General features: G+C 46.3%; 1 protein-coding gene and 1 long non-coding RNA gene across 2 annotated transcripts in view; both read right to left on the bottom strand.

Annotated features, from left to right (window-relative positions):
* Positions 1–11,205, bottom strand: part of LOC141167305 (SCAN domain-containing protein 3-like) — a 136,748-nt gene extending 125,543 nt beyond the window's left edge. The window contains exon 1 of the mRNA XM_073654732.1: positions 9,412–11,205. Within this exon, the coding sequence (XP_073510833.1) occupies positions 9,412–11,205 (1,794 nt within the window). The remainder of the gene's footprint in view (positions 1–9,411) is intronic.
* Positions 11,206–18,092: 6,887 nt separating this feature from the next.
* Positions 18,093–25,742, bottom strand: part of LOC141166516 (uncharacterized) — a 69,910-nt gene continuing 62,260 nt past the window's right edge. Inside the window, exon 3 of the long non-coding RNA XR_012251315.1 lies at positions 18,093–18,442. This is a non-coding gene — a long non-coding RNA (uncharacterized lncRNA). The remainder of the gene's footprint in view (positions 18,443–25,742) is intronic.

Here is a 25,742-nt window from a genome sequence, read left to right as displayed (position 1 = left end):
TTGGAGGGCAAGTCTCATGCCAGCAGCCGCGTAATTCCAGCTCCAGTAGCGTCCACTAAAGCTGCTGCAGTTAAAAAGCTTTTATAAGGATCGAGCTCGGCTGTCCACCGCAAGGCATCCTAGTGCCAGTCCCAGCCCCTATGCCTTGGGGTGCCTCCTGATGCTCTTCACTAAGTATCCCGTGGTCCCGAAGCATTTCCTTTGAAAAAATTAAGTGTCCAAACTACAGGTGGTGTAGCTTGCTTAACAGCCGGGATAATCCGCTGACTAGCAGACACTGCTACTAGGCACAAAGTATTTCCTGGGCTAGATGCAGTTAAAAATTTGTAAGTAGATACTCTCGTTGGATGCTGAGAAAGCATTCCATAGAGTCTCCTGGCACGCCATATATGATTCTCTTAAAAAGCTTGGGGTAGGGGTCTAGGGGACCCTTTCATAGCCAAAATCACGGCCCTGTATCACAATACGTCACCTAGGCTGAAGATAAATGGAACTGTAGCACCGAGGGCTCGGTTGCTACAGACGTATTGCACCTCACCCAGAGGTGTGATATCTCACTCTCAGATAAGGATGGAGTGTGGATCAGGACCCGACACCTGCATGCATTACACCACATTGCCGTGGGGCAGGGCGACCAATATGCCCCTGAGATGGGCACGACAGTCCCTGTCCCTGGCTGGAGTGGGGGGAGGGAACACTGAGGAAGGGGAACCCTGCAGTGCAGGAGCAGGGAGGAAGCAGTTCCTGGGTGCATTGAGAAGGGAGTATAAAAGGTGGGCACCATCTTAGTTCAGTGCAGAGAAGTCTGAGCAGAAGTGGCAGGGAGCAGGGGCTCTGCATGAGCTCTGCTCCGGAGGCGGGCCTAGTAACAGAGGCCCAGGCCTGCAAGAGGGAGAAGGAAGGAAGAGGAGCGGAGAAGGCTCCAGGAACGAGGAATGAAGGGATCCCAGGGGTGCGGACGGGCGAGTCGCCACCGCACGTCCGAATCCACCTGCGTGGAGGGGTCAGGCCAAAGGGGGAGACCGGTCCCCGAACTAGTGGAGGCAGGAAACGACCCTCAGCTAGAAACCGGAGGCTCTGACATTTTATGTGGCGCAGCCCCTTGCTCCACCCGCTAGGAAGGCACCACATAGGGTCAGGGAAACTGGCGCCAAGTTTACCAAGAGGAGGCCCGAGGCAGCCGGACAGAAGTGTTGGTAAGAAAGGCCAGACAAAGGACACACAAAGGGGGTCCTGTGAAGCGCTCCAAAGTTATCTGGGAGTTGTCTGAGCCCCTCACCTGGTGAGCACAGTACGACGTGGGCAGCCGTTACCTGCAGACGTGGTCTGGATAATAAGAACTGTGAGTAAAGGCCCTGAACTGCATCACTGACTCCGTGTCGTTACTGCTGCTGCCCTGCACCATCACCCCCATCCTCCGCATACACTGCCCTGAGGCTATACTCCCGTGGGGAGTTATGCTACGCTCTGCTGCACCCACAACACCAGCCTTAGCGGTCTGCCCTGTAGCGGCGGTTCACTCTGACCGCAATCCACGGGTGGCGTAGTCGGACATTTAAACATCAAAACCACATAAATAGTTCCGCCACTGGTTTGACCGCCCTGAGCCACGGAACCGGATCGCCGCCACGAAGACTACAACCACCAGCATCCACCAAAAAGGGTCCGGCTCCGGGTGTCCCAAGGCCCAGGGGGTGCGTCAGAACATTTTCATCACCTTTCACAATCACCAATGGGACAAGGCAGGGATGTCCTCTGTCCCCTCTCTTATACATCCTAGTGACGGAGCACCTGCTCTCATCAATTCGCCATAACCCCAATATTAGGTGGATTGAGGTGGGAGGCACCGAGTACAAGTGCTCTCTATTTGCTGATGATGTCCTAGTATATATCACTCAATCACATATATCCATCCCTGCTGTTATGGCTGAAATAGATCACTTTGTTACATGGTAAAATTTTAAAATCAATGCAGCGAAGTCTGAGGCCCTCGATGTCTCCCTCCCTAAATCCATATAGGATTCCATCCAGTCCAACTTTCCCTTTGCCTGGCCCTCACAGGGTATCAAATACTTAGGAATTCCTATTCATAGAGACCTCTCCCATCTATGTTATCTTAATTTTGGGCCCTTTATTGAACAATTCCATACAGACCACGGTTGGCAAGTTAGAACTGTAAGATTCACTACGTGAACCACTGGTGTTTTGTGGAAAAGCACATGTACACCGCGTTCCAAATTATTATGCAAAAAGTGTTTAGGAGTGATAAGGGAAGAATTTGTTTGTTTGTCAGTTAAACTCATTGATGGTGATGTGTGTCAGGGCTCTTTATATCACTGTAAGCAATTGCAGACACCTGTGCTAATTAGTTTGGCAGGTGTGTCCAATGAAAGGCAAGACTACTTAAGAAGGCTCTCTCACATTATTAAGCAGCCTACATTTTCTGCCAAAATGGGAAAGAAAAAGGATGTGTCGGCTGCTGAGAAGCAACAAATTGTGGAGTGTTTAGGTCAAGGCATGACTACAATCAACATTGTGCGATGATCAGGATGAAGTGTCTTGGCAATCAAGAAGTATGTAGCTGATTCACAGTACACACGTGTGCGTGCTGATAAGGGCAAATTGAGGACTCTTTCCTACAGGCAATTACGTCAGGTTGAAACAGCAGCGGCAAAAAAGCCTTGTCATAGCAGCAGACAAGTTTTTGAAGCTGCTTGTGCCTCCAACGTCCCCCGAACAACAAGATGCAGGGTCCTTCAGAGGTTTGCAGCTGTGCATATGCCATCCTGTCGACCTCCTCTATCCACTTCACACAAGCAGAAACAGCTCCAGTGGGCCAAACATTACATGAAGACTGATTTCAAAACTGTTTTGTTCACGGATGAGTGCCGTGCAGCGCTCGATGGTCCAGATGAATGGAGTGGAGGATGGCTGGTTGATGGACACCCCACGCAAACACGGCTACAGCGCCAAGAAGGAGGAGGTGGAGTAATGTTTTGGGCTGGAATCATGGGGAGAGAGATTGTCGGCCCCTTTAGGATCCCTGAAGGCGCTAAAGATGAACTCCATAATGTATGTGGATTTTCTCAAACAGCACTTCCTGCCATGGTTCAAGAAGAAGAACCGTGTATTTCACAGCAAGATCATTTTTCTGCATGATAATGCACCATCTCATGCTGCACATAAAACATCTGCATCTCTGGCTGATATGGGCATAAAAGGGGACAAACTTATGGTGTGACCCCCATGCTCCCCTGACCTCTACCCCATTCAGAACCTTTGGAGCATCATTAAAAGGAGTGTCTATGATGGCGGGAGGCAGTTCACATCTAAGCAACAGCTCTGGGAGGGTATTCTGTCCTCATGCAAAACAATTGAAGCAGAAACCATCCAAAACCTGACAAATTCAATGGACGAGAGAGTTCAGAAGCTCCTTTCGAACAAGGGGTCCTATGTGAAAATGTAACATCACCTAGAATAAAGTTTTGAGTTGAAAACTGTTTGATTTCAGTTTCTAACAACCTGCTAATGCTTATAATTTCAAAAATGACCATTTTTTTGGTCTTTATTAAAATGAAAAGGTTGATCGAAAAGTTTGGGGGATCTAAGAGTGTGGCAACCCAGTAGTCATGATTACTTCGAATTCTGACAATATGAGGGTCATGCTGCAGGTAGTGCAGCAAGAAGGCACTTATGTGTCTTGCGCATCTCGGAGCCCCAAAATTATTTTCCGGGCTAGATGCAGCTAAAAATTATTTTTAATTTTAAATCTGGTGAAGCTTATTATAGATGGCCTAATAGGATCAGTGCTGCACACTGCTACAAAGCCCAAATTATTTTCCAGTCAAGATACAGATAAACATGATTAGTAATTTGAAAGCTTAAAACGGTTGGTAGGGTGATTTTAACCAATCATCAAGCTTTTACTCTCCCCAGGATGACACAGGGGTAGAAAAGTCGTTTCGGATCCATGATTTGTTCATCTTTATGAACGTGAGTCTGTCTACATTATCAGTGGAGAGCCGCGTGCGCTTATCTGTCAGCACACCACCAGCAGCGCTGAACACACGTTCAGACAGAACGCTGGCTGCGGGGCATGACAAGATCTCCAAGGCGTAAGTGGCTAGCTCCGGCCATTTATCCAGATTGGAAGCCCAAAAAGAGCAAGGGTCCAGTGACACAGTCGTGGCTTCAATGTTTACTTGGAGATACTCCTGTACCATCGTCTCTAGGCGTTGACTATGTGTCAGACTTCTTGTCTCCTGTGGCCTTGCAAAGGATGGGCTAAAAAAGTGGTGAAATGATTCCGCAAAATTGATGTTACCAGCAGATACTGTGGTTCTGTTATGGTTTGAGTGCTGAACACTTGACGGTCCCACGGTTGGCAAGTTGGAACTGTGAGATTCACTACGTGCACCACTGGTATTTTGTGGAAAAGCACATGTAAGATTCTGCAACAGTCTCTGCTGATACTCCTGCATGCGTGCATCCCTTTCTATGGCAGGAATAATTTCTGCAAATTTACTTTTGTACCGGGGATCTAACAGTGTGGCAACCCAGTAGTCAGGATTATTTCTAATTCTCACAATTCGAGGGTCATGTTGCAGGTAGTGCAGCAAGAAGGCACTCATGTGTGTTGCGCATCCAGGAGCACCAAGTCCCTGTTGTGTTGGTGGCGAGGTAGCAATCATGCTTCCTTCCTCTGTCCTCTCCCCCCAACCTCGCACAACAGAAATGTGATCAAGGTCTCCCTCATCTGATGAGTCTTCCATCAGTTCGTCCTCCACTTCTTCCTGGGCTCCTGCACCTTCCTCACTAGTTTGGCTGCTACCATGCGCCCTGGTAAAATCATCTCCCCCACCCTCACATGCCTGCCGCCTTGGTGCTGCCGACCGTCTGGACCTTGCAGATGTTAGCCCTTCCGCATACAACTCCTCCTCCTCTACTTCCTCCACCTCCTCTTGTGCCACCACCTGACTCCGAATTCTGTTTAACATGTGCTCCAGCATGTAAATCACCGGAATAGTCATGCTGATAATGGCATCGTCAGCACTAAACATCTTCGTCGCCATTTCAAAACTGTGCAGAAGGGTGCATAGGTCCCTGATCTGAGACCACTCCTCCAGCGTGATTTGCCCCACCTCTGAATCTCGTTGGCCCAGGATATACGTCAGAACGTATTGCACCAGGGCTTGTCGGTGCTGCCACAGTCGCTGCAACATGTGCAGAGTTGAATTCCACCGGGTAGGCACATGGCATTTTAGCCGGTGAAGTGGCAGGCCCAACGACTTCTGTAGAGATGTAAGTCGCTGAGCTGCGGGATGCGAACGGCGGAAGTGAGCACACAGCGACCGTGCCCTCTGCAGAAGGCCATCTAGTCTGGGATAGTGGGCTAAAAATTGCTGGACAACCAGGTTCAACACGTGAGCCATACAAGGCACGTGTGTGACATTGCCCCGGCGAAGGGCCGCACCCAGGTTTGCAGCATTGTCGCACACGGCCTTCCCTGGTTTCAGGTCCAGTGGAGACAACCATTCATGAAATTGGTTCTCCAGAGCTGACCACAACTCCTCAGCTGTGTGACTCACATTTCCCAGACATTTCAATGTAAAAACCGCCTGATGACGTTGAGCCCTACTGCCAGCATAGTAAGGAGGTGTGCAGGATCCCTTCTGCGCAGTTAGAAAGCTTGTGGCATGACCAGACAGGCTTTGGGTGCAGGTGGAAGACCGAGAGGAGGTTGAGGAGGCAGAAGCAGTGGAGGAAAAATGACATAAAGAGGATTGACGCACAACTCGTGGGGACGGCAAGACTTGGACAGCAGCCCCTTGTCCTGCTGTCACCATAGTTACCCAGTGCCCAGTCAGCGACATGTAACGCCCCTGTCCATGCCTACTCGTCCAAGTGTCTGTGGTGAAATGCACCCTGTCACACACAGAGTTTCTCAAAGAAGCGGTGATGTTGTGTGCGACATGCTGGTGGAGCGCAGGCACACCTTTCTTTGAGAAGTAGTGCCGACTGGGCATCTGGTACTGGGGCACTGCGACGGACATAAGGTCTCGAAAATCCTCTGTGTCCACCAGGCGGAAAGGCAGCATTTCTGTAGCCAAGAGCTTGCAGATGGTGAAATTCAACCTCTTAGCTTTCTCATGGCTAGGAGGAAATGGTCTTTTACTTGTCCACATCTGAGGGACCGAGGGCTGGCTATTGTGCTTAGACGGGGTTGATAAGGGTGTCCCCGGCAAACTGCCGGTCTGTGAGGAAGATGCAGGCGGACATGTTAGGTTGCCTTGATCCAAAGGTGGTGCTATCGATGTCGGACAGCGCTCAAGACCAGCTGGTGTTACCACCTCCAAAGAAAATGATGACCTGCCAATCACGCTGGCTGTTGCGGGTAAAGAGGTGGCAGGTCTGCGCCCCAAAACAGGTGTGACTGCTGTCCCCCCAGTCACAGAGGATGAAGAGGCCGCGGATGCACAAGATATGGCAGACGGTGGTTGGCCCGGCCGGCTAGACCGCATTGTAGCACACTGAGCTTCCCACTGCAACTTATGCTTCATGTCCATGTGCCGGTTCATGCATGAAGTACTCAAACTATGTATTTTTTGGCCTCTACTTAGCTTTTGCTGACAAATGTTACAGATAACACGAGTTGGGTCATCTTTATCGATCTGAAAAAATGCCCAGGCTATGCAAGGCTTAGCACCCATGCGACCTGAAGAGCCACCACGACTTGTGGTGAGAGGCAGAGTTGTGTTTGAGGATGCAGTTGTTGACGTGCTTCCAGTACTACGTCTCTGTCCAGGAAGGCGCAACCTGACCTCGTCGTCACTAGCATCTTCCTCCACCTCCTCTGCTGACCTCATCTCTTGGCTGACTGTGGGTTGACAGTAAGTGGGATCTCCGACCTCATCATCATCACCCTGTGCGTTATCACACCCGTCGTCCTCAGAGCCAACCTGTTCCTGCCCTGACAAAAAACTAAAGTTGTCGCTCCAATCAGGTATTTGAGTCTTATCATCGTCTTCCTCATTGTCTCCACCAACAGGAGTTACAGTTTGGGAATGAGGGTCTACATTATGGTCAGAACCTTCTGCGTCTGGTCCTGGATCCGACTCATAAAGATTCTGGGCATCAGTGCAGATCATTTCCTCGTCTGGATTCACAGAAGCGCTGGAGTCGACCTCTGATTCCCAGGCTATAGTATGAGTAAACAGCTCTGCAGACTCAACCATCTGTTCTACCTCATACTCAGACGGGCAGCTGGAGATTTGGGAGCTGTGAGGAAGCAAGTGCGATTTGGGTGACACCTTTGAGGACTGGAGTATTTGTGATGTTGAAGTTGATGTGGAGGAGAGCCCACTTAAAGGAGCACTTGATATCCGTTGAAGCACCTGCTGTTTTTGTGCCTCATCTGGAATTTGTAGCGATTGGCGTGGCCGTAAGAAAGGGATCTTATCACATTGTCCGCTAAAAGAAGTAGACATTTTAGTTTGGCTGGAAGATGGTCTTTCTTCTGCACCTACCCCACGGACACAACCTTTTTTCCCCTTCCCAACACGCCTATTCCCCTTTCCACCAGCAGCAGGCCTTTTTCCACTCATTTTGGTGGTTAACTAATTCACAACTCTGGAGTTGTTTGCACAAAAAAACAATGGATGGTAACCGAGCAGAGCTGAGTGGCCAAACTGTGGTATTAGGCCAAAACTATTGGCTGGGTTAGATGCAGAAAAAAATTATTTTTAATTTGCAACCTGATGGAGGTCAGTATAGATGGACTAATAGACCAAGTCCCACACACCGCTAGAAGCCCAAATATTTTTTCAGAGCGAGATGCAGAAAATTTTTTTATTCAATTTGCAACCTGATGGAGGTCAGTATAGATGGACTAATAGACCAAGTCCCACACACTGCTAGAAGCCCAAATATTTTTTCAGAGCTAGATGCAGAAAAAAATTATTTTTAATTTGCAACCTGATGGAGGTCAGTATAGATGGACTAATAGACCAAGTCCCACACACTGCTAGAAGCCCAAATATTTTTTCAGAGCTAGATGCAGAAAAAAATTATTTTTAATTTGCAACCTGATGGAGGTCAGTATAGATGGACTAATAGAATGATGCTATGCCCAAAAGATTTTACTTCACTAGGTGCAGTAAAAAAATTGGTATTCTATACACAGGTGGTATATCTTGCAACACAGATAGGCTACTCCACTGACTAACACACTCTGCAATAGGCCAAAAAGGATTAGCTTTGCTAGATTCAGCCAAATGCTGTGAAAAAAACTTGCACAGCACTGGCACAGACCTGCCTGGCAAAAACTGATAGGAACTGATGTAACCTAGTCCTGAAAAGGACTCCAATTACAATTAGTCTTTACTCCCACAATCTATCTATTTAAGAGCACAGACCTGCCTGATAAAAGTCGTAGGAAATGCTGTAACCTAGTCCTTAAAAGGACTGCAATCACAACTATTCCCTACTCCCAAGCTATCTGTATATTTGTGCGAAAATTGGCTTGAAATTAACAAGGTATAGCGCACACAGCAACAGCGGTGCCGTCTAACACGCAGCTGCAGCAGTGAGAAAATGGTGGCGACGGGGAAAATGGCTTGGTCTTATAGGGCAAGGACATGTGACATACACTGCCAATCACACATGCCCTTGCTTGTGTGAAAAAAAGCACTTCGCTCCGTGTGTGCGCTGCTGATAGGCTGACAGATTGCACCTCCCCACTGCAAATGCGGGAAAGAGAAAAAAAAATGGAGATCTTCATTGTTCCTGCAGAGATCCATCCCCTGCCCCTCCCCCCGCCCCGCTGTACACTCAAACTGCGTATTAACATTAATTTTCATCATTACTGAGAAAAAATCCAGTTATGATTTTGGTGCACGAACAGTTATCGAACATAACCTCGAACAGCCGAATTTTTCTCAAATTGTTCGTGTTCGCCGACCGGCTCGAACACCGCCCAAAACAGCTCGAATTTGAGATTGGCGAACAGTTCGAGTAGAACAACGCTCATCTCTATTTCTGATTTCCTACTTTTAAAGGAGTGGTCTGAAACAAATTAATTTTCATTCTAAATGAATATCTATTTAATCCTATAATCCAGAGGTCCCCAACCTTTTTTGCACCAGGGACCGGCTTTATGCAAGACCAGTTTTCCATGGCCCGGTGGGGGTGGGGGCGGGGCTTTGGTCATATGGGGGTGGGGTTATGGAGGGGTGGAGCTTAGTGCATACTTATCATATAATTATGACATTTATAATGAGAATGTGATTCAACTTACCATAGGTTCAGAATGAGTGGGAGCACCAGGCTTGTTTCCCTGGATCAGTGGGAGCACTGGGCTTGTTTTCCTGCAACAAGACGGTCCCATCTAGGGGTGATGGGAGACAGTGAAACCCGAAGTGTGTTCCTTATGTCCAGTCTACTCCGTAATCTCGTTTTTGCTGTTGTCATGGCAGAAAACCCAGTTTCACAAAGATAGGATGTTGGAAAAGGAAGCAGAGTTTTCAGTGCTTTGGTGGCGATCCCAGGATATTCAGCCTGGACTTTAATCCAGAATGTTGGGAGATTTGAAGTCTCAAACATACTTTTAAGGCTACCATCATTTGCAATCTCAAGCAGTTGGTCTTCTTCAAGCACGGACAAGGTCGATTCACCTGGCTTGTTCACAAATGGGTTGCGAATCCATTCCTTCCTAGTTCGTGGGTCTTTTGTGGTCGGAAAATAGCGCTCAAACTCTTCTGAAAGCTGAGATAGGTGATCATGCACCAGCTGGGAGAATGAAGGCTCAGGCTCGGTCTCTTCCAAAATTCCTGCTAATGTTTGAAACATGTCAAATATCCCTGTTCTCACTCGCCGTCCCCACACTTCCAGTTTGGCTTTAAATGCAGCAACTTTATCTGCCAACTTGAAGGCAGTTGTCATTCTCCCCTGAAGTGACAGATTAAGTTCGTTCAAAAAGTTGAATATGTCACATAAGTAAGCAAGTTTTGTGACCCATTCCTTACTACTGAAATGTGCTGCAAGTGGCGATTCTTTTTCTAAAAGAAATCTATAAAGCGGGTCTCGTAACTCAAAAACTCTGGCCAGTGCTCTACCTTTAGAAAGCCATCTGACTTCTGTGTGTAGGAAAAGACGTTTGTGCTCCGCGTCCATCTCCTCACAGAGCTGCTCGAACAGACGTGAGTTAAGGGCATGTGCTTTTATGTGATTAATAACTTTAATCACATCTTGCAAAACGCTGTTAAGTTCAGGTGACATTTTTCGGCTTGCCAGCATTTCTCTATGGATGACACAGTGCGTAGAGTCGCATTCAGACGCAACCTCTTTGACCCGGGTAGTTAAACCAGAAAGCCGTCCAGTCATGGCAGCTGCTCCGTCTGTGCATATACCGACACAAAATGACCAGTTTAGGTTTCCTGATATGTAATCATCCAAAGACTTGAATAGTTCTGCACCTGTGGTGTTGGCTGGCAACAATAATGCACATAACATATCCTCATGCACATCCTCCTGAAAAATATATCGCACATAAACCAGCATCATTGCCTTGTTGTCAACGTCAGTAGACTCGTCAACCTGGATTGCGTACCATGGTGACGCATTAATCCTCTCCAACAATTGTACCTCGATGTCTTCTGCTATTTCATTAATTCGTCTACTGACAGTGCTCGCTGAAAGAGGAACCTGTGCCACTTTTTTAACCGCAGCCTCTCCTAAAAGTTCCTGGCAAATGTCCTTAGCGGCAGGCAGGATCAACTCTTCACCAATAGTGAAGGGCTTCTTAGCCTTGGCAATGCGGTTAGCCACTAAGAATGATGCTCTCAGAGCAGACACATTTGTTGATGTGGTGGCCTTTAATAATTGCTTCTGTCCTTCGTGTTCGCGTTTTTTTCTTTCAAAAAACTCCAAAGGCTTGTCTTTTGATGCAGGGTGCTTGGTCTGTAAGTGGCGAACCAGTTTTGAAGGCTTCATGGCCTCGTTGGATAGCCGGTCGCCACATATCAGACAGAGTGGGCTTGGGGCATGTGAATCGCCAGTTGCGATGAACCCATAATTTAAGTAGGACTCATTGTATTTTCTTTTAAATGCAGCTTTCTTTTTTTTAGCAGTCATGGAGTCTTCATCTGTCTCATTGGGTCTTTCTTCCTTTTCAAAGAAGCTCTTCAGTGATGTTTGTTTTTTACTCATTTTACAAGGGTTAGAGGTGAAGGCGTAGTGGGCCCCTAACACAGAAAGATGGCTATTGCTACTGGAGACGGGCACTGATGATGATGACCACCACTACTGCTGCTACTGGAGACGGGCACTGATGATGATGACCACTACTGCTGCTACTGGACACAGCCACTGCTGCTATGAATTTTCACTGTTATTTGCTTTTTTCACTTTAACCAGAAAATCTGCTGCTGGGCCGCACGACACCAGAACACAGCTACAGGAGTCATAAGGGTGGGACACCTGACGTCATATCTAGCTGCCCATTAGCATCCAGAGCCCCTCCCCCTCCAACTCGCAGCTAGCAGGAGGGGAAGGAGCGCTGGACACACATGACCTGCTTGTCCCTGCTCCTGCCTGAGCACATTCTGCGAGTAGCAGCACTGTACATTGAGTTTCAGGCTGTGTGCCCACGTAGCATTTTTCAAGCGTTTTTGATGCGGAATTTCCGCAGCGGAAACGCTTGTAAAACGCTTGGTAACACGCACCCCATGGTCCCCAATGGGATTCCGCAAGTTCTATGCACATGCTGCGGATTTTTCCGCAGCGTTTATGCTGCGTTCAAAAATCCGCAGCATGTCATTTAATTTTGCGTTTCCGCAAGCAGAATTGCCTTTGTTCAATGCATAAAAAACGCAAGGCAATTCCGCATGTGGAAAACGCGTGATAAACGCGCGAAAAATGCGCGATAAACGCGTGCGGAATTCCGCATGCATTTTTCCGGGAGAGGACTTGCAGAAATGAAGCAGAAATTTTCTGCTTCATAAATGCAACGTGGGCACATAGCCTCAGTGTACAGCACTGCTACTAGCACTGCTATATGCACCAGACAGCGCTGTATGGGGAGGATGCTGGCGGGACCTCGGTGTACAGCGCTGCTAAGTAGCAGCATTGTACATTGAGCGTCAGTGTATACAGCGCTGCTGCTTAGCAGCGCTACACACTGAACACCGGTACCGGGAGCCGCGTCACTGAAGCCAGTCTGCTGCCCCAGCACGCCCCACATAACATGTTCTGCCGGGGGCGTGTCAGTGAGGAGAGCCTGCCGCCCCACCCCGTCAGGAACACACCATGCTGTGCAGGAGGGCCGCGTCACTAAGACCCGCCCCGTGACGTACAACAGGTACCATGCTGTGCTGTAGAGGGCTGCGTCACTAAGACCCGCCCGGCGCCCCACCCCGTCCTGCATAATGTTCTCTGCCGGGAGCTGCGAGCTGTCACGGCTATGGCAGAAAACATTATAAATCCACACAGAGCGAGCTCTGACCAGGCGCAGGGCCGCGGAGCTAGCTGTCAGCGGCGCCGCGGACCGGCTGAAAAACCCCAACGGCCCGGTCCTGGTCCGCGGACCGGCGGTTGGGGACCTCTGCTATAATCTAATCTATTTTATAATATACGTTAATTAAAAAGTCCCTATCCTTCCCTAACTACACTATCTAACTGATTTATTTATTTTTTCCACTTCCTTTTGATGATGCTCAGTTGAGAATCATCAGTGTATGCTGGGATACTCAAGTAAAGCGTCATCAGGGGACAGAGGCTGCAGTCACTGCCACAGCATATGCCCCCTCCTGGAAACAAAACTTTAGTGACCTTCGTTTCAGGGTCTGGGCTAGTCCCTACTCTACTGAGCAGGTGTCAGATGTTAATTTCGATGAATGTTCAGTAGATTCTTGTCACTGTGCGATGTGCACAATGACAGTGCGCTCTCTCATTGGCTATAATCAGAAGTAACGAGCCAGCAGTTGTTTTAGCCCCAAATCTTTCATTTTCACAAAGGTAACAGGAGAATATGGACCATACAATTTGTTATGCAATTTCTCCTGAGTACGCCGATACCCCATATGTGGTCAGAAACTCTTGTTTGGGAACACGGCAGGGCTCAGAAGGGAAGGAGCGATATTCAATTTTTGGAGTGCAAAATTGTCTGGAATAGATTGCGGAGGCCATATCGCATTTGGAGAGCCTATACTGAGTAGAGAGAGGGTGGGTGTATATCAGGCACCAAAAACCCAAAATAACACAAGCCAAATGTCCAAAAAATGAAAAGATACTTTATTGATACCAAAAACAAATACAAGAATAAATATAAAAACAATTAAAAACAGACATAAAAGTTGGGGGATACCTTTTAAGACAAAGCACGATCACCATGTCATAATAAACAGGGTAGAAAAGAGTGACTGCCAAAGCAGAAAAAATACATGCAAGAGATTCAATATAATAAGCAGGGGTTACCCAAGGCTCAGCTAAACAACTATACCATTTAGATCAAGTGTGAAATACACAAAAGTGCCTGTAATAATGTAAACCTTAGTGGAGTGTTGAAGAAAAAAGGTTATAATATAAATATCTTATCAAGATAAATCATTCATATGAACCACAGGGTATGCAACCCACAATATAGAATAGAGGGAGGGAGAGAGTCATGGACTCCACGTGTTACGCCACAATAGTGTAGCTTACTCAGGGGTAAAGTGCCAGTGCATTGTGAAGGATTGATATAAATAGAAGGTGTCCTGGACATATATGCTTAAGAGATAATTACTAGTGTTGAGCGAGTATGTTCTATTAACCCTTTCGCCGAGTATGCTCGGGCCGAGCTCCGAGTATTTATAGCTGCTCGGTGATAAGGTTAAATCGCTCCTTTGTGCATGATTTGCGACTGTTTGACAGTTTTACTATATGTGAGGAATGTCTATTTCTTACACATTCCTCACATGTAATAAAGCTGTCAAACAGTAGCAAATCATGCAGACGTGAGCGATTCAACCTTATCACCGAGCAGCTGTAAATACTCGGAGCTCGGCCCGAGCATATTCGGACAGAACATACTCGCTCAACCCTAATAATTACCTGTCAGGATGACGTGAGTACAAGGTATGCAGTCAAGGAGGTCATGGAATATGGTAGTGCACCGGCGGCGTGCGTGTTAAGGTTGACCGCACCGCTGGAAATGACGTAGGTACGCACGTGATGTTGCTTACCCAGTGTGTCAAAGGGCAAGATGGCATGAGTGTTACTCTGAAGCGCATAACAGGAAATAATGTTGCATGATATGCTGTCAGCGGAGACAGAGTAGAGCAGCAAAGCACATCGTGGTGGGATGCAGGGAAAGAAGCAATATACATTATGTCCAATAACACAGGACAAATAACCGGGACGCCTTGCTCTACATATAGACCAAATATAGTAAGAACTAATTGGTAATTCTAAACATAATTAAAACTAAAAAAATGTTAAATTGTACAGTAGATGTTTTGTAATGGTCAATAGTATCTGTGAGGAGCTGACCACTGACTAAAGACTGCAGGACCAATGGACATAGAGCGGAATCCACAACTCTAAAGGATGCAGACTTTTTCCAGTACGTTGATCTTATTGTTGTGTTTTATTAGAGTTTTGCTTGCTGTGTTTTATTAGAGATTTGCTTGCACGTCAGTTTAAGGACACAAATCTCTCATGGAAAGTGTTCAGCTTCAGGAATCAATGTTTCCATAGTGTAATGCAGCGGCTTGCGGCATTACTGTAATGGTCCAGGGTGTGTTTTGGCTGACCATGTACCTCCCCCTCAGGTGTCTGATCACATGACTGTGGCATCAGAACAGATCCTGTGCACACAGAAGGTCTGATCACATGACTGTGATATCAGCACAGGTCCTGTGTGTGCACTGGAGGATATATAAACCCTGGTAGTTTTGAGACAGTGTGAAAGACGTGAGGCCTGTTCCCTATGTGGGACACCGTTAGAGTGTGAGGCCTAGTGAGGCCTAGTGAAGCCTGATGAAGCCTGAAAGGCAGAGGCTGGATCCTTATGTGTAAGCGATGCCAGTAGCCTTGGAGGGCAAGAGGCTTGAAAGACAAGAGTCCTGAAAGGCAGAGGCTGTGTTACGCTCGCACCCGGACTGACTGGCGTGAGCGTGATTAGTGATCCTACTGTACCATGAACCGAGGAGTGCCTGGAGGGGCGTAACTAAGTATCAACCCGATCCGACCAACGTCGCACGGCGGCTAGTCGACTCCGTGGACCAAGGAGGAACCGAGCAGAGGGACCAGGTGCGACTCCAGGTCAGACCCTGGTCACAGTTGTTGACCCACACTGGGGAATGCAGGAACAGGCAGGTTAGACTGGCATACAGGCAGGTGGGTATTGGCAAGTACGGCTGGTATGCAGACAGGTGGATACTGGCAAGCACGGCTGGTATGCAGACAGGTGGGCACTGGCAAGCACGGCTGGTATGCAGACAGGTGGGCACTGGCACGCATGGCTGGTATGCAGACAGGGAGATACTGGCAAGCACGGCTGGAGTGCAGACCGGGAGATACTAGCAGGTTGGAGCGCAGGCTGGATAGGCTCCAGTACAGACTGGGAGACAGGTACAGAGCCGCAGATGCGGTAGACAAGCAGAGTAAAGCGAAACCGCCGGAGTGGAGGACAAGGCAGAGCAGAGAGGAACTGCTGGTGCGGTGAGCAAGCAGAGCGGAGCGAAAATGGCAGGTGCGGTGGGCAAGGCAGAGCAGAGCAGAACCGCCAAAGCGGTGGACAAGGCAGAGCAGAGAGAAACTGCAGGTGCGGTGGACAAGGCAGAGCAGAGCGGAACCGCCGGAGCGGTGGGCAAGGCAGAGCAGAGAGAAGCCACCGGAGCAGTGGGCAAGGCAGAGCAGAGAGAAGCCGCCGGAGCGGTGGGCAAGGCAGAGCAGAGAGAAGCCGCTGGAGCGGTGGGCAAGTCAGAGCAGAGAGAAACCGCTGGTGCGGTGAGCAAGGCAGAGCAGAGAGAAGCCGCCTGAGCGGTGGGCAAGTCAGAGCAGAGAGAACCCGCCGGAGCGGTGGGTAAGGCAGAGTGAGGGAAGCCGCCGGAGCGGTGGGCAAGTCAGAGCAGAGAGAAACCGCCGGAGCGGTGGGTAAGGCAGAGCAGAGGGAGACCGCTGGAGCGGTGGGCAAGTCAGAGCAGAGAGAAACCGCCAGAGCGGTGGGCAAGACAGAGCGGAGCAAAACCGCAGGTGCGGTGGACAAGGCAGAGAGAACAGGGCTCTGTTCACATGGAACAGACTGGAAAATACAGGAAGATACGGAGGAAGGGAAAAGGGACAAGCAGAACCAGATACACACAAGGTACTTACTATGAAGTAGCGAGTGGACTCAAAACTCACAACCAGAAGCACAGAGACAACAAGTAGGAGTTAGATGCAGGTTCAGACACTGCAGGAAAAGGGAAGGTACGGACATAAAGACAAACAGACAACAGGCTAGGACACAGTTCAGACAGGAACTTCTACTGCAAGGAGACACAAGAACAGGCCTGGGCATACAGCCCCCAGAGATGGCGGAAACGGACAAGAAGGCACAGATAACAGGTCTGGGTATGCAGCCCCCAGAGAAGGCGGAAACAGACAAGAAGACACAGAACTGGACCTGGCAACTTCAGATTCAAGGAGCACACTGAATGTTAGTGTTGCTCAGGCACCTCCTACTGGGTGGAGGGGGTTTAAATATCCAGTGACTCACAGCAATAGGCTGGAGATGCATTAGGGGTGCACCTACAGCAGCTATAAGAATCAGGAAGTAACCGGGCCGCCGCCCTAAACAGTCAGTCAAGAGACATGCACACAGCAGGAACTGGAGCAAGATTTGCAGGCTGGACTGACAGGTAAGATTGCAGTCTTGCATAGTGGGAGGTGGTGCACTATGCAAGCACGCCGCCAGGGATGTTACAGGCTGGATCCTGTGTGTGCAAGAGATGCCAGTAGCTTTAGATGGTACGAGGGCTGGAGACCCCCATCTGGAAAGCCGTAAAGCCATAGCGGTGGCAGAACAAATCTGCAGCAGCTAAAACCCGGCAAAGGTAAAACACTGCTTGATGTGGACATTTATATTGTTACCTTGCTGAAGGCTGTATCTGGAGCCAAGTGGACATATCTGTCACTGGAAAGGCTCTTGGACATTATATGTGTAATATGTCGGCGAGCCACTGAGATGGACTCGGTTATGAGCGGTTTATGATAAATAATAAACTGCTGGATTGTGAAATACCGGAAAGGCATTGCATGTGTGCTTTAAATGACCCGGTGAAGCGAGTGTCCCCCAGCATGATGACTAGCGCTGCCTTACAGTAGTAAGCAGAGGAAGACGTGCAGGCTGGATCATATGCATACATAAGGCCAGAAACAAGATTGGTAATCAGGTAAAGCAATCATTCCATTACTCTCGTTAGTTTTTCAGGGGCCTCAAGCCATTGTTCTCCCAGTCACTAGTCCCATTATGTGAATGGGGATATTAAACGCAGTAGAGCCGTCACCACAGGGGGTCTCACATGCAGTTCCAAGTGATTGGGCTCGGCCTGAGAAAAGTACCTCCACCAATGCACAGTTAGCTTTAGGGAGTGTTTCCCTAGGGCCAGGCTCAATTCCAGAGGAGCGGCTTGGAGCATTTAGGACACTGACGAGGAAATGGAGGGGTTGTTGTTGACTAGAGATGGATACATGTGCTACGGTTGTGGTATCTGTCATCTGGAGGAGCATGTGCTATGACTGCTGACTATACCGGCAGGAGATACAAAAGCTATGGGCCAACCAAAAGTTGGGAGACAGTGGACATCGTCTGGTAGGGGGCAGTGGAACTATCGGCCCCAGGATGGGATCTTGTGTACTGAGGACATTGCATTGTGACCATCTACCCGGAACTACTGTAAGACCGTGGACGTAAGGAATCAAAATAGTTACATTGTTAACCTGCCTAGGTGATTATTCCAACCCACAACCTCAGATCTTCACAGTATCTTTGAGTTTAGTAAGGAAAGGCTGTATTAAAGATGTTTTATCAAATGAGTTCAGTCTAAACTCACACTTTCTGATCTGTTCCTTTATTTGTATCAGTAGTGCCATATCATGTTCTATAAACATTTTTAAGATCATTTGAGAACATTGTGCTAGACCTGTTTCCCAAGTCATTTTAAATTGTTGATCCACTTCCCAGGCAGGAAAAATTTGAACACGTAAACCTCTATGGATAATGGATAATTTTGAGTATTCTTCTAAGCTATTAACGTTCCACCACACCCGAATATAAGATTCATGTAACTTAAGAAGTTCCTCTGAGATAGTCTGGAAATCATCATTTGGAACAATCGAAATAGAGGTTTGAAAAAAATGAGGAGGCCTGATTCCTCCAAGATGCTTCCTTGGCCTCAAGATCAAACGCCATCGCAGGTAACTACATAAATGAGAAAATAAGCATACATAAATAACAAAAGAAAATGAGAAATATATATATAAATTAATACATAAATAATTAATATTCAATATACTTGTACATTAAGGGGAAATAGGTAAAAATGACCTCATCATTTGTTGCACAATTTCTCATGAACCTGGCAATACCCCATATGTGGCTGTACAGTACTGTTTGGCCACACAGCAAGACTCAGGAGGGAAGGAGCACTATTTGACTTTTAGAACACAGATTTTTCTAGAAGAGTTTGCAGACTCCACTTGTAGAGCTCCCAGAAAAGCAGAAACCTCCTTCAGTTGACCCCAATTTTGAAATTATACGCCTCTGGGAGTTCATCTACTGGTGTAATGATGATTTTGACTTTTTGGATGTTTTCCAGAAACAAGTAAAGAGATGAATTTGGCACTCCAAGGTTGATGCAAAAATGATAGATTTTTATTATACAGATTATCCACTATTTGCAATTTTTGATGTTTTGGCCGATTATGGCCTTCATAACTATGGATATAATAACCAACAGAAAATGTAAATTACACAAAGAAAGAAAAAATGTCCAAGTTCATTTTGCAAAGTACATGGATCAAATACAGACAAATAAGCAATTAACTAAAATATCAAACAAACAAATAGATATATTTGTCAGAGGATTTAGAAAAATTGACGTCAAATATATCATGAAGTATTAGCCTAGTGCAGATTAATGAATATCACTCCATCAAAACAGACATAATGTACAACAGGTAAATTGAATACATTTCACGGGGCTGGAGCAGCCGGATAATCATATGGTAATGCAAATAAAGAAAGAAACAAAAAAGAGAAGAGAAGCTGGTTTTACCAGTTTACTGCTCAGTAGAGAGAATATGGCTGTGGAGGCTGAAAAAATAATTAAATACTATGTATTATGAAACTCCTATTGGAGGGCATGATACTAAACCATTATGAACTAACCTTCATAAAATGAAACAGTTGTTTACCGAGGGTACCTTAAAGAAGTTGTCCGACCACGAAATCCAATTTTTTTTTAAGCTAATCTGTGCTGTATTGTAACATACAACACCCCATTAAATTTTGTTTTTTATTTCTGCCTTTCTTTCCTCCTGAATTTAACTTCATTCGATGCACCCAGTTTGTTTACCTGCAGCCCTATCAAACTTGACCGCTACCTATGCTATATTATTTAACCTCACAGCCAGAGCTGGCACCGCCTGGCCTCACTGTCCAGCAGTGCCCACTGCCCGCCCACTGCACACTCACTCCAGTATTGGAAATAACAGAGCAGTGTACTCATTTGTGGAAAGCCGCACAATCACTGCACTCCAAATATACACATATATACCACATAATACACTTCAGCTGCTGCAGAACATCAGTCTATAGTGATGTGTATACATATACAGTTGAAACCAGAAGTTTACATACACTATATAAAAAGACACATATGCTTGTTTTTCTCAATATCTGACATGAAATCAAACTTTTCCCTTTTAGGTTAATTAGGATTACTATCATTTTTAATATTTGCTAATTGCCATAATAATGAGAGAGAGATTGTTTTAAGGCATTTTTATTACTTACTGCAAAGTCAAAAGTTTACATACACTAAGATTACTATGCCTTTAAACAATTCTGGACTGCCTATATGATGATGTCATCTGTTTGAAAGCTTCTGATAGGTTTTTTGGCAACATCTGAGTTAATTAGAGACACACCTGTGGATGTATTTTAATGCACACCTGAAACATACTGCTTCTTTGTGTATTATCATGGGAAAGTCTAAAGAAATCAGCCAAGATATCAGGAAGAGAATTGTGGACTTGCACAAATCTGGCCCATCCTTGGGTATAATTTCAAGATACCTGAAGGTGCCTCGTTTATCTGTACAAACAATTATACGCAAGTATAAACAAGATGGGAATATCTAGCCATCATACCGCTCAGGAAGGAGGCGGGTTCTGTGTCCCAGAGATGAACGTGCTTTGGTACGACATGTGCATATCAACCCAAGGACAAAAGCTAAAGACCTTGTGAAGATGATGGCGGAAGCTGGTAAGATTGTGTCAATATCTACAGTGAAATGAGTACTGTATCAACATTGGCTAAAAGGCCACTCTGCCCGGAAGAAGCCATTACTCCAAAAGAAACATAAAAAAGCCAGATTAATAATTGTAAATACACACAGGAACAAAGACCTTAATTTTTGAAGATATGTCCTGTGGTCTGATGAAACTAAAATTTAACTTTTTGGGCATAATGACCTCCTTACGTTTGGAGGAAAAAAGGAGAAGCTTGGAAGCCTAAAAACACCATCCCAACTGAAACACGGGGGTGGCAGCATCATGATGTGGGGTTGTTTTGCTGCAGGAGGGACTAGTGCACTTCACAAAATAAATGGCATCATGAGAAAAGAAGATTATATGGCAATACTGAAGCAACATCCCAAGACATCAGCCAGGAAGTTAAAGCTTGGGCGGAAATGGGTCTACCAAATGGACAATGGCCTGAAGCATACTGCAAAAATGGTAACAAAGTGGCTTAAGCATAACAAAGTGAATGTTTTGGAGTGGCCATCACAAAGCCCTGATCTCAATCCTATTGAAAATTTATGGACAAAGTTGAAAAGGCAGGTGAGAGCAAGGCGACCTACAAACCTGGATCAGTTACACCAGTTTTCTCAGGAGGAATGGGTCCAAATTCCGACCAGCTATTGTGAGAAGCTTGTGGAAGGATATCCCAAACGTTTGACCCAAGTCATTCAGTTTAAGGGCAATGGTACCAAATACTAATGAAATGTATGTAAACTTTCGACTTTGCAATAAGTAATAAAAATGCCTTAAAACATTCTCTCTCATTATTCTGGCATTTGGCTAATATTACAATTATGGTAATTTTAATTGACCTAAAACGGGATAGGTTTATTCTGATTTCATATCAGATATTGAGAAAAACATGCATACCTTGTGTCTTCTTATATAGTGTATGTAAACTTCTGATTCAACTGTATAAGAATAATCATAGCCTATGCTTTAGGTGGTAAGACAGGAGTCATTCTTGCCTAAGGAGACTGTGAAATGACACTCCATCCTTCACATGCATTTTTTTTTCTTGCCACCTGCACCTATACCACTGAACTATAAGGCTGTGTGCCCACGAAGCGTTTTTTAAGTGTTTCCGCAGCGGCAAAGACGCTGCAGAAATGCTTAAAAAGCGCATGGTAGAAGGCCTGCCATGTTCGCCAATGATAATCCGCATGTGCTGTGCACATCCGCTGATGTCACGTCAAGTTCCGGCTGCAGCAGGGGCTACTCACTTCTGCGATCCACGGTGGACACTGGGCTGTGGGCAGGGTTACCCAGCACGTCATACCCGGCATCCACCGCGCACTCTCCCTCTCCTCATTCACTGGGAAAGCATGCGGTGGATGCGGGGAGTGCGTCACTGATGTCACGTCTCACTTGACATCAGTGACGGGTCACGTGATGCCTCTGAGTGGCCAGCGATAGCGCCGCTCAGAGGCAGAAAAGGCACCGCAAAGTATTTACAAAAACACTTCTGTGCCCCGTTGGGATACATTGGGGGGTTCATATAAATTAGTGGACTACTTCTTTAAAACATTCTCTCTCTCTCATTATTCTGCCATTTGGCAAATATTAAAAATTATGGTAATCCTTATTGACCTAAAAAGGGAGAGGTTTGTTCTGATTTCATGTCAGATATTTAGAAAAACATGCATATGTGTCTTTTTATATAGTGTATGTAAACTTCTAGTTTCAACTGTATACCACATAATACACATCAGCTCCTGCAGGACCTCAGTCTATAGTGATCTGTTTGTAGATGGATGAGGGATGGATGGATGAATGAGAGGGATGGATGGATGGATGAGGGATGGAAGGATGAGGAAGGGATGGATGTACACAGCACATTATACTCACCTATGTAGAAGCCTTTTCCTTCCTAATTCATCCAATCAGCGGAGTTCACTCCCCTTCTGCATCCACTGTGAGCTGCACAGAGGCTTGAACAGGAGGTAGGGGGAGGGTCTGGCTGAGACTGGGGGTGGTGTCTGTTGTGACATCACCGACCAGTCTATGCCAGACAGGAAAACTCTAGTCGGAGAATGAGCAGTTCCTACAGAATCAGGAGATAGCTGCTCACATGACTAGGTGTGCTTTCTAGGACAAATTATACAGAAAGACCAGGCAACTCCTTTAAAGGAGAATATGATGGTCCAAAGCCCAGAATATGACGCTGGAGAAATGCACTACCGTGCTAGAGCAGTGGCGCTAAATATCTGGGATGATGAGCGTCTTATATAGTGGACCGCCGCATATACGAAAGATGAAAGAGAATGAGGGATAATAGAAAAGCAGTACAGTGTGTACTAGAAAACAGGGAATGACTAGACTTATTAAATGGGGTGTCTAGACTTCTAGAAAAAGAGAAGAGAAAAAAAGGAAAAATAAATTATGAAAAATATAAATTTAAAAATAAATAAACAAAGGGAAGAAGTGACTACAATATTTCAATGAAATGAACAAACTAAAATAAACTCCCAACCATAGAAAGGTAGAAAATGAAAAAGATATAATAATGTGCCACCATACCTGTTCACATGGTGAAGAGAGGAAATCAGCCTATGCGTGTGTTAGGAGGGCGGTTGCAGACAACTTTATTATAATGGAACGCAACCGACCCCGGGGTCCGCGATGCAGCCTGGTGGACTGCTGCCGAACACTTTCCGGGTGAAAAGGAAAGCAACCAACTTAAATGATAAACCCTTCCGTGTTACTGCACACTGGAACGGGTATAGCAATACGCACTATCTCCGTTAGCAACATGAGAGATAGGTGGAGAAAAACTATCTGTAGTCCTGTTACAGCACAGGGACTACAATGGCAGTGCTAGGATGCATGTGTGACTACGCCGACGGGTACACGTGCCTCCAGCCGGTCGGGGTGTTAGGTGACCCCTATGGCAGAGCCAGACTGCAAGACGGAGCTACCTGCCTATTTCCACTACACCTGCCTATGGAAGCTACGTGGAACACAGTCGTCCACACATCAGCATAACTGCTCAATGATCAGAGCGCGCCGCCATGTTTGTGGGCGGGCCTTTTAAAGACTAAGCCCTGCCCACCGACCCGCCATTGGTGACGCCACCCGTGGACCAATCAGGCGGTGTCAGGTCACCGGGTCAGGTGGGTGCCAAACCACCAATCACGATCCGCCAGGTCACGAGCATGCTCAGTGCGGCGAATCGAGGACTTAGACTCCAAAAGCCCTGTCTCCCTCCGCAACCTATGCTTAACGTTGCTAGGCACAAATACCCGGGAGACAATCTGTACATCTCGTGGACCAGCTAGGCGTTGGGGCTGACAACAATGCTGAGCAGCATCAGCCATGGCTGGACCAAAATAGGTAGACCACAGAAGGCTCTGGACCTATTTCAAATCCAGTAACAGACTGACGCCTAACAGCATGTCTGTAGATAAACACAAGAAAAGGTATATTAATAAAGTGATCAAATGAAACGTATAATCTCATAATCTCTATTCAACCTCTTTCAAGGGTGTCCAACCTATGGATCCAGAAGGACTTGCAACATTTTAATGTTTTTTGGAAAAGAAGAAAAGTGTCACTCACCGGTCCTTTAAAATCCAACATCTTTATTTACAGCTTTTAAAAATCGTCAGCAAGGAGGGAGAAAGCACCAAGGAGGACGATGGTCATTTCGCGCTGGTGTGCGCTTCAACGGGTCCTGAGATACACGTAAGGAGCACACTAATATATGTTAAGCCCTCTCCTCCACCCCTGTGCAATCAAATCTCCACAGAAACACAAAACAACCACCACACCATATCAATTGCATGGAACCTCTGATAGATGAGGTTTTATAAAAACACAGACATATCAAACTTTTTGTTAAATCCTATTGGAACCTGCGCATAGGTATGTATAATCCATTTGGATTCTTTCATCAGAAGTAGTTTGTAATGATTACCACCTCGTGGGGGGCAGGACACCTTTTCTATACCTGCAAACTGCATTACATTTGGATCTGCATTATGTACCTCACGGATGTGCTGGATTAAAATGCCTGCATCATTACTAGAGGAGATAGATTTGTAATGTTCCCTAAACCCCACATATAAGGGCCTTATCGTTTTACCTATATAAAACCGATTACACAGGCAAAAAATAACATATACAATAAACCGGGTCTTGAATGAAATGCAATCCTGAACTTGATGATTATGTGGCCAATTTTTACAGATTTCGAAGTTAGATGCAAATTGCAAAAAGGGCATCCTGTTAGAACCCTCCTGTGTGTTTTTTCTATCTTGTGGTTTGCGGTCACGTGACCATCTGCCTTTATATTCCAGCTCCGCTTTTCTGGCTGTGCTGGACTTCAGTGTTTTACTGTTTCTCTAGCCTGGTGCTTCTGTGCCTTTCTCTGTCAAGTTCGCTTGGTCCTCTGGGACCTCTAGTACTTTTTGTCAGTTTGTCTTTTTGTGTTCTGCAACAACTTCTGTTTAGGAGGTGTCCCCTTTTTTTGTCCCAGTCCTTAGTTCTTTTAGGGACCCCTCCCTTAATTCTATAGGTCTTCGTTCAGATTAGCCGAGGACTAAGGCGGGTCTGTTCACTAGGAACAGGCAGCCCGCTACATCGTAGGGATTCAGCTTAGTCTTACTGTAGGGACAGCTTTCCCCTATCTTTCCTTAGTACATGTTGCAGATCATAACAGTAAGTCCAGCCCAAAAAAACTAAAAGGAAAGAAATTTGGGGATCAGTATGGTTTCCTTCTAGGATTTGGCTCAACGCCTACAGGGATTGTCTCTGGAGGTGGCCGATCTTGAGCAACACGTGAGTAGCTGTCCTGGAGCGCATTTTGTTGAACCCAAGGTAGGACTGCCAGATGTGTTTTATTGTAAACAGCAAGATTTTTTTTCCTTTACAAATGCTTGTTTGTTATATTTTCGTTTGAGACCAAGGTTCTCTGGGAATGAATCACAGCGCATTGGTTTTATTATGTCACTTTTGCGCAATGAACCACAGGGGTGGGCCTTTTCTCTCCAGCCTAATGATCCGTGTTTAAAGTCTGTTGAAGAATTTTTTTCTGCTATAGGGCTATTATATGACGATCCTGATCGAATCTCATCTGCTGAATCAGAACTTAGACATTTGAATCAGGGGTCAGATGATGTGGAAAATTATTGCACACACTTCAGGAGATGGGCTTCAGAAGTTAAGTGGAATGATCCGGCGCTGAGATGTTTATT

This window comes from Phyllobates terribilis, unplaced genomic scaffold (assembly GCF_046119375.1).
Source record: "Phyllobates terribilis strain yellow unplaced genomic scaffold, ASM4611937v1 Scaffold_11__3_contigs__length_659146591, whole genome shotgun sequence".
Classification (NCBI taxonomy): Eukaryota; Metazoa; Chordata; class Amphibia; order Anura; family Dendrobatidae; genus Phyllobates; species Phyllobates terribilis.
This window is presented reverse-complemented; position numbering and strand designations above follow the sequence as displayed.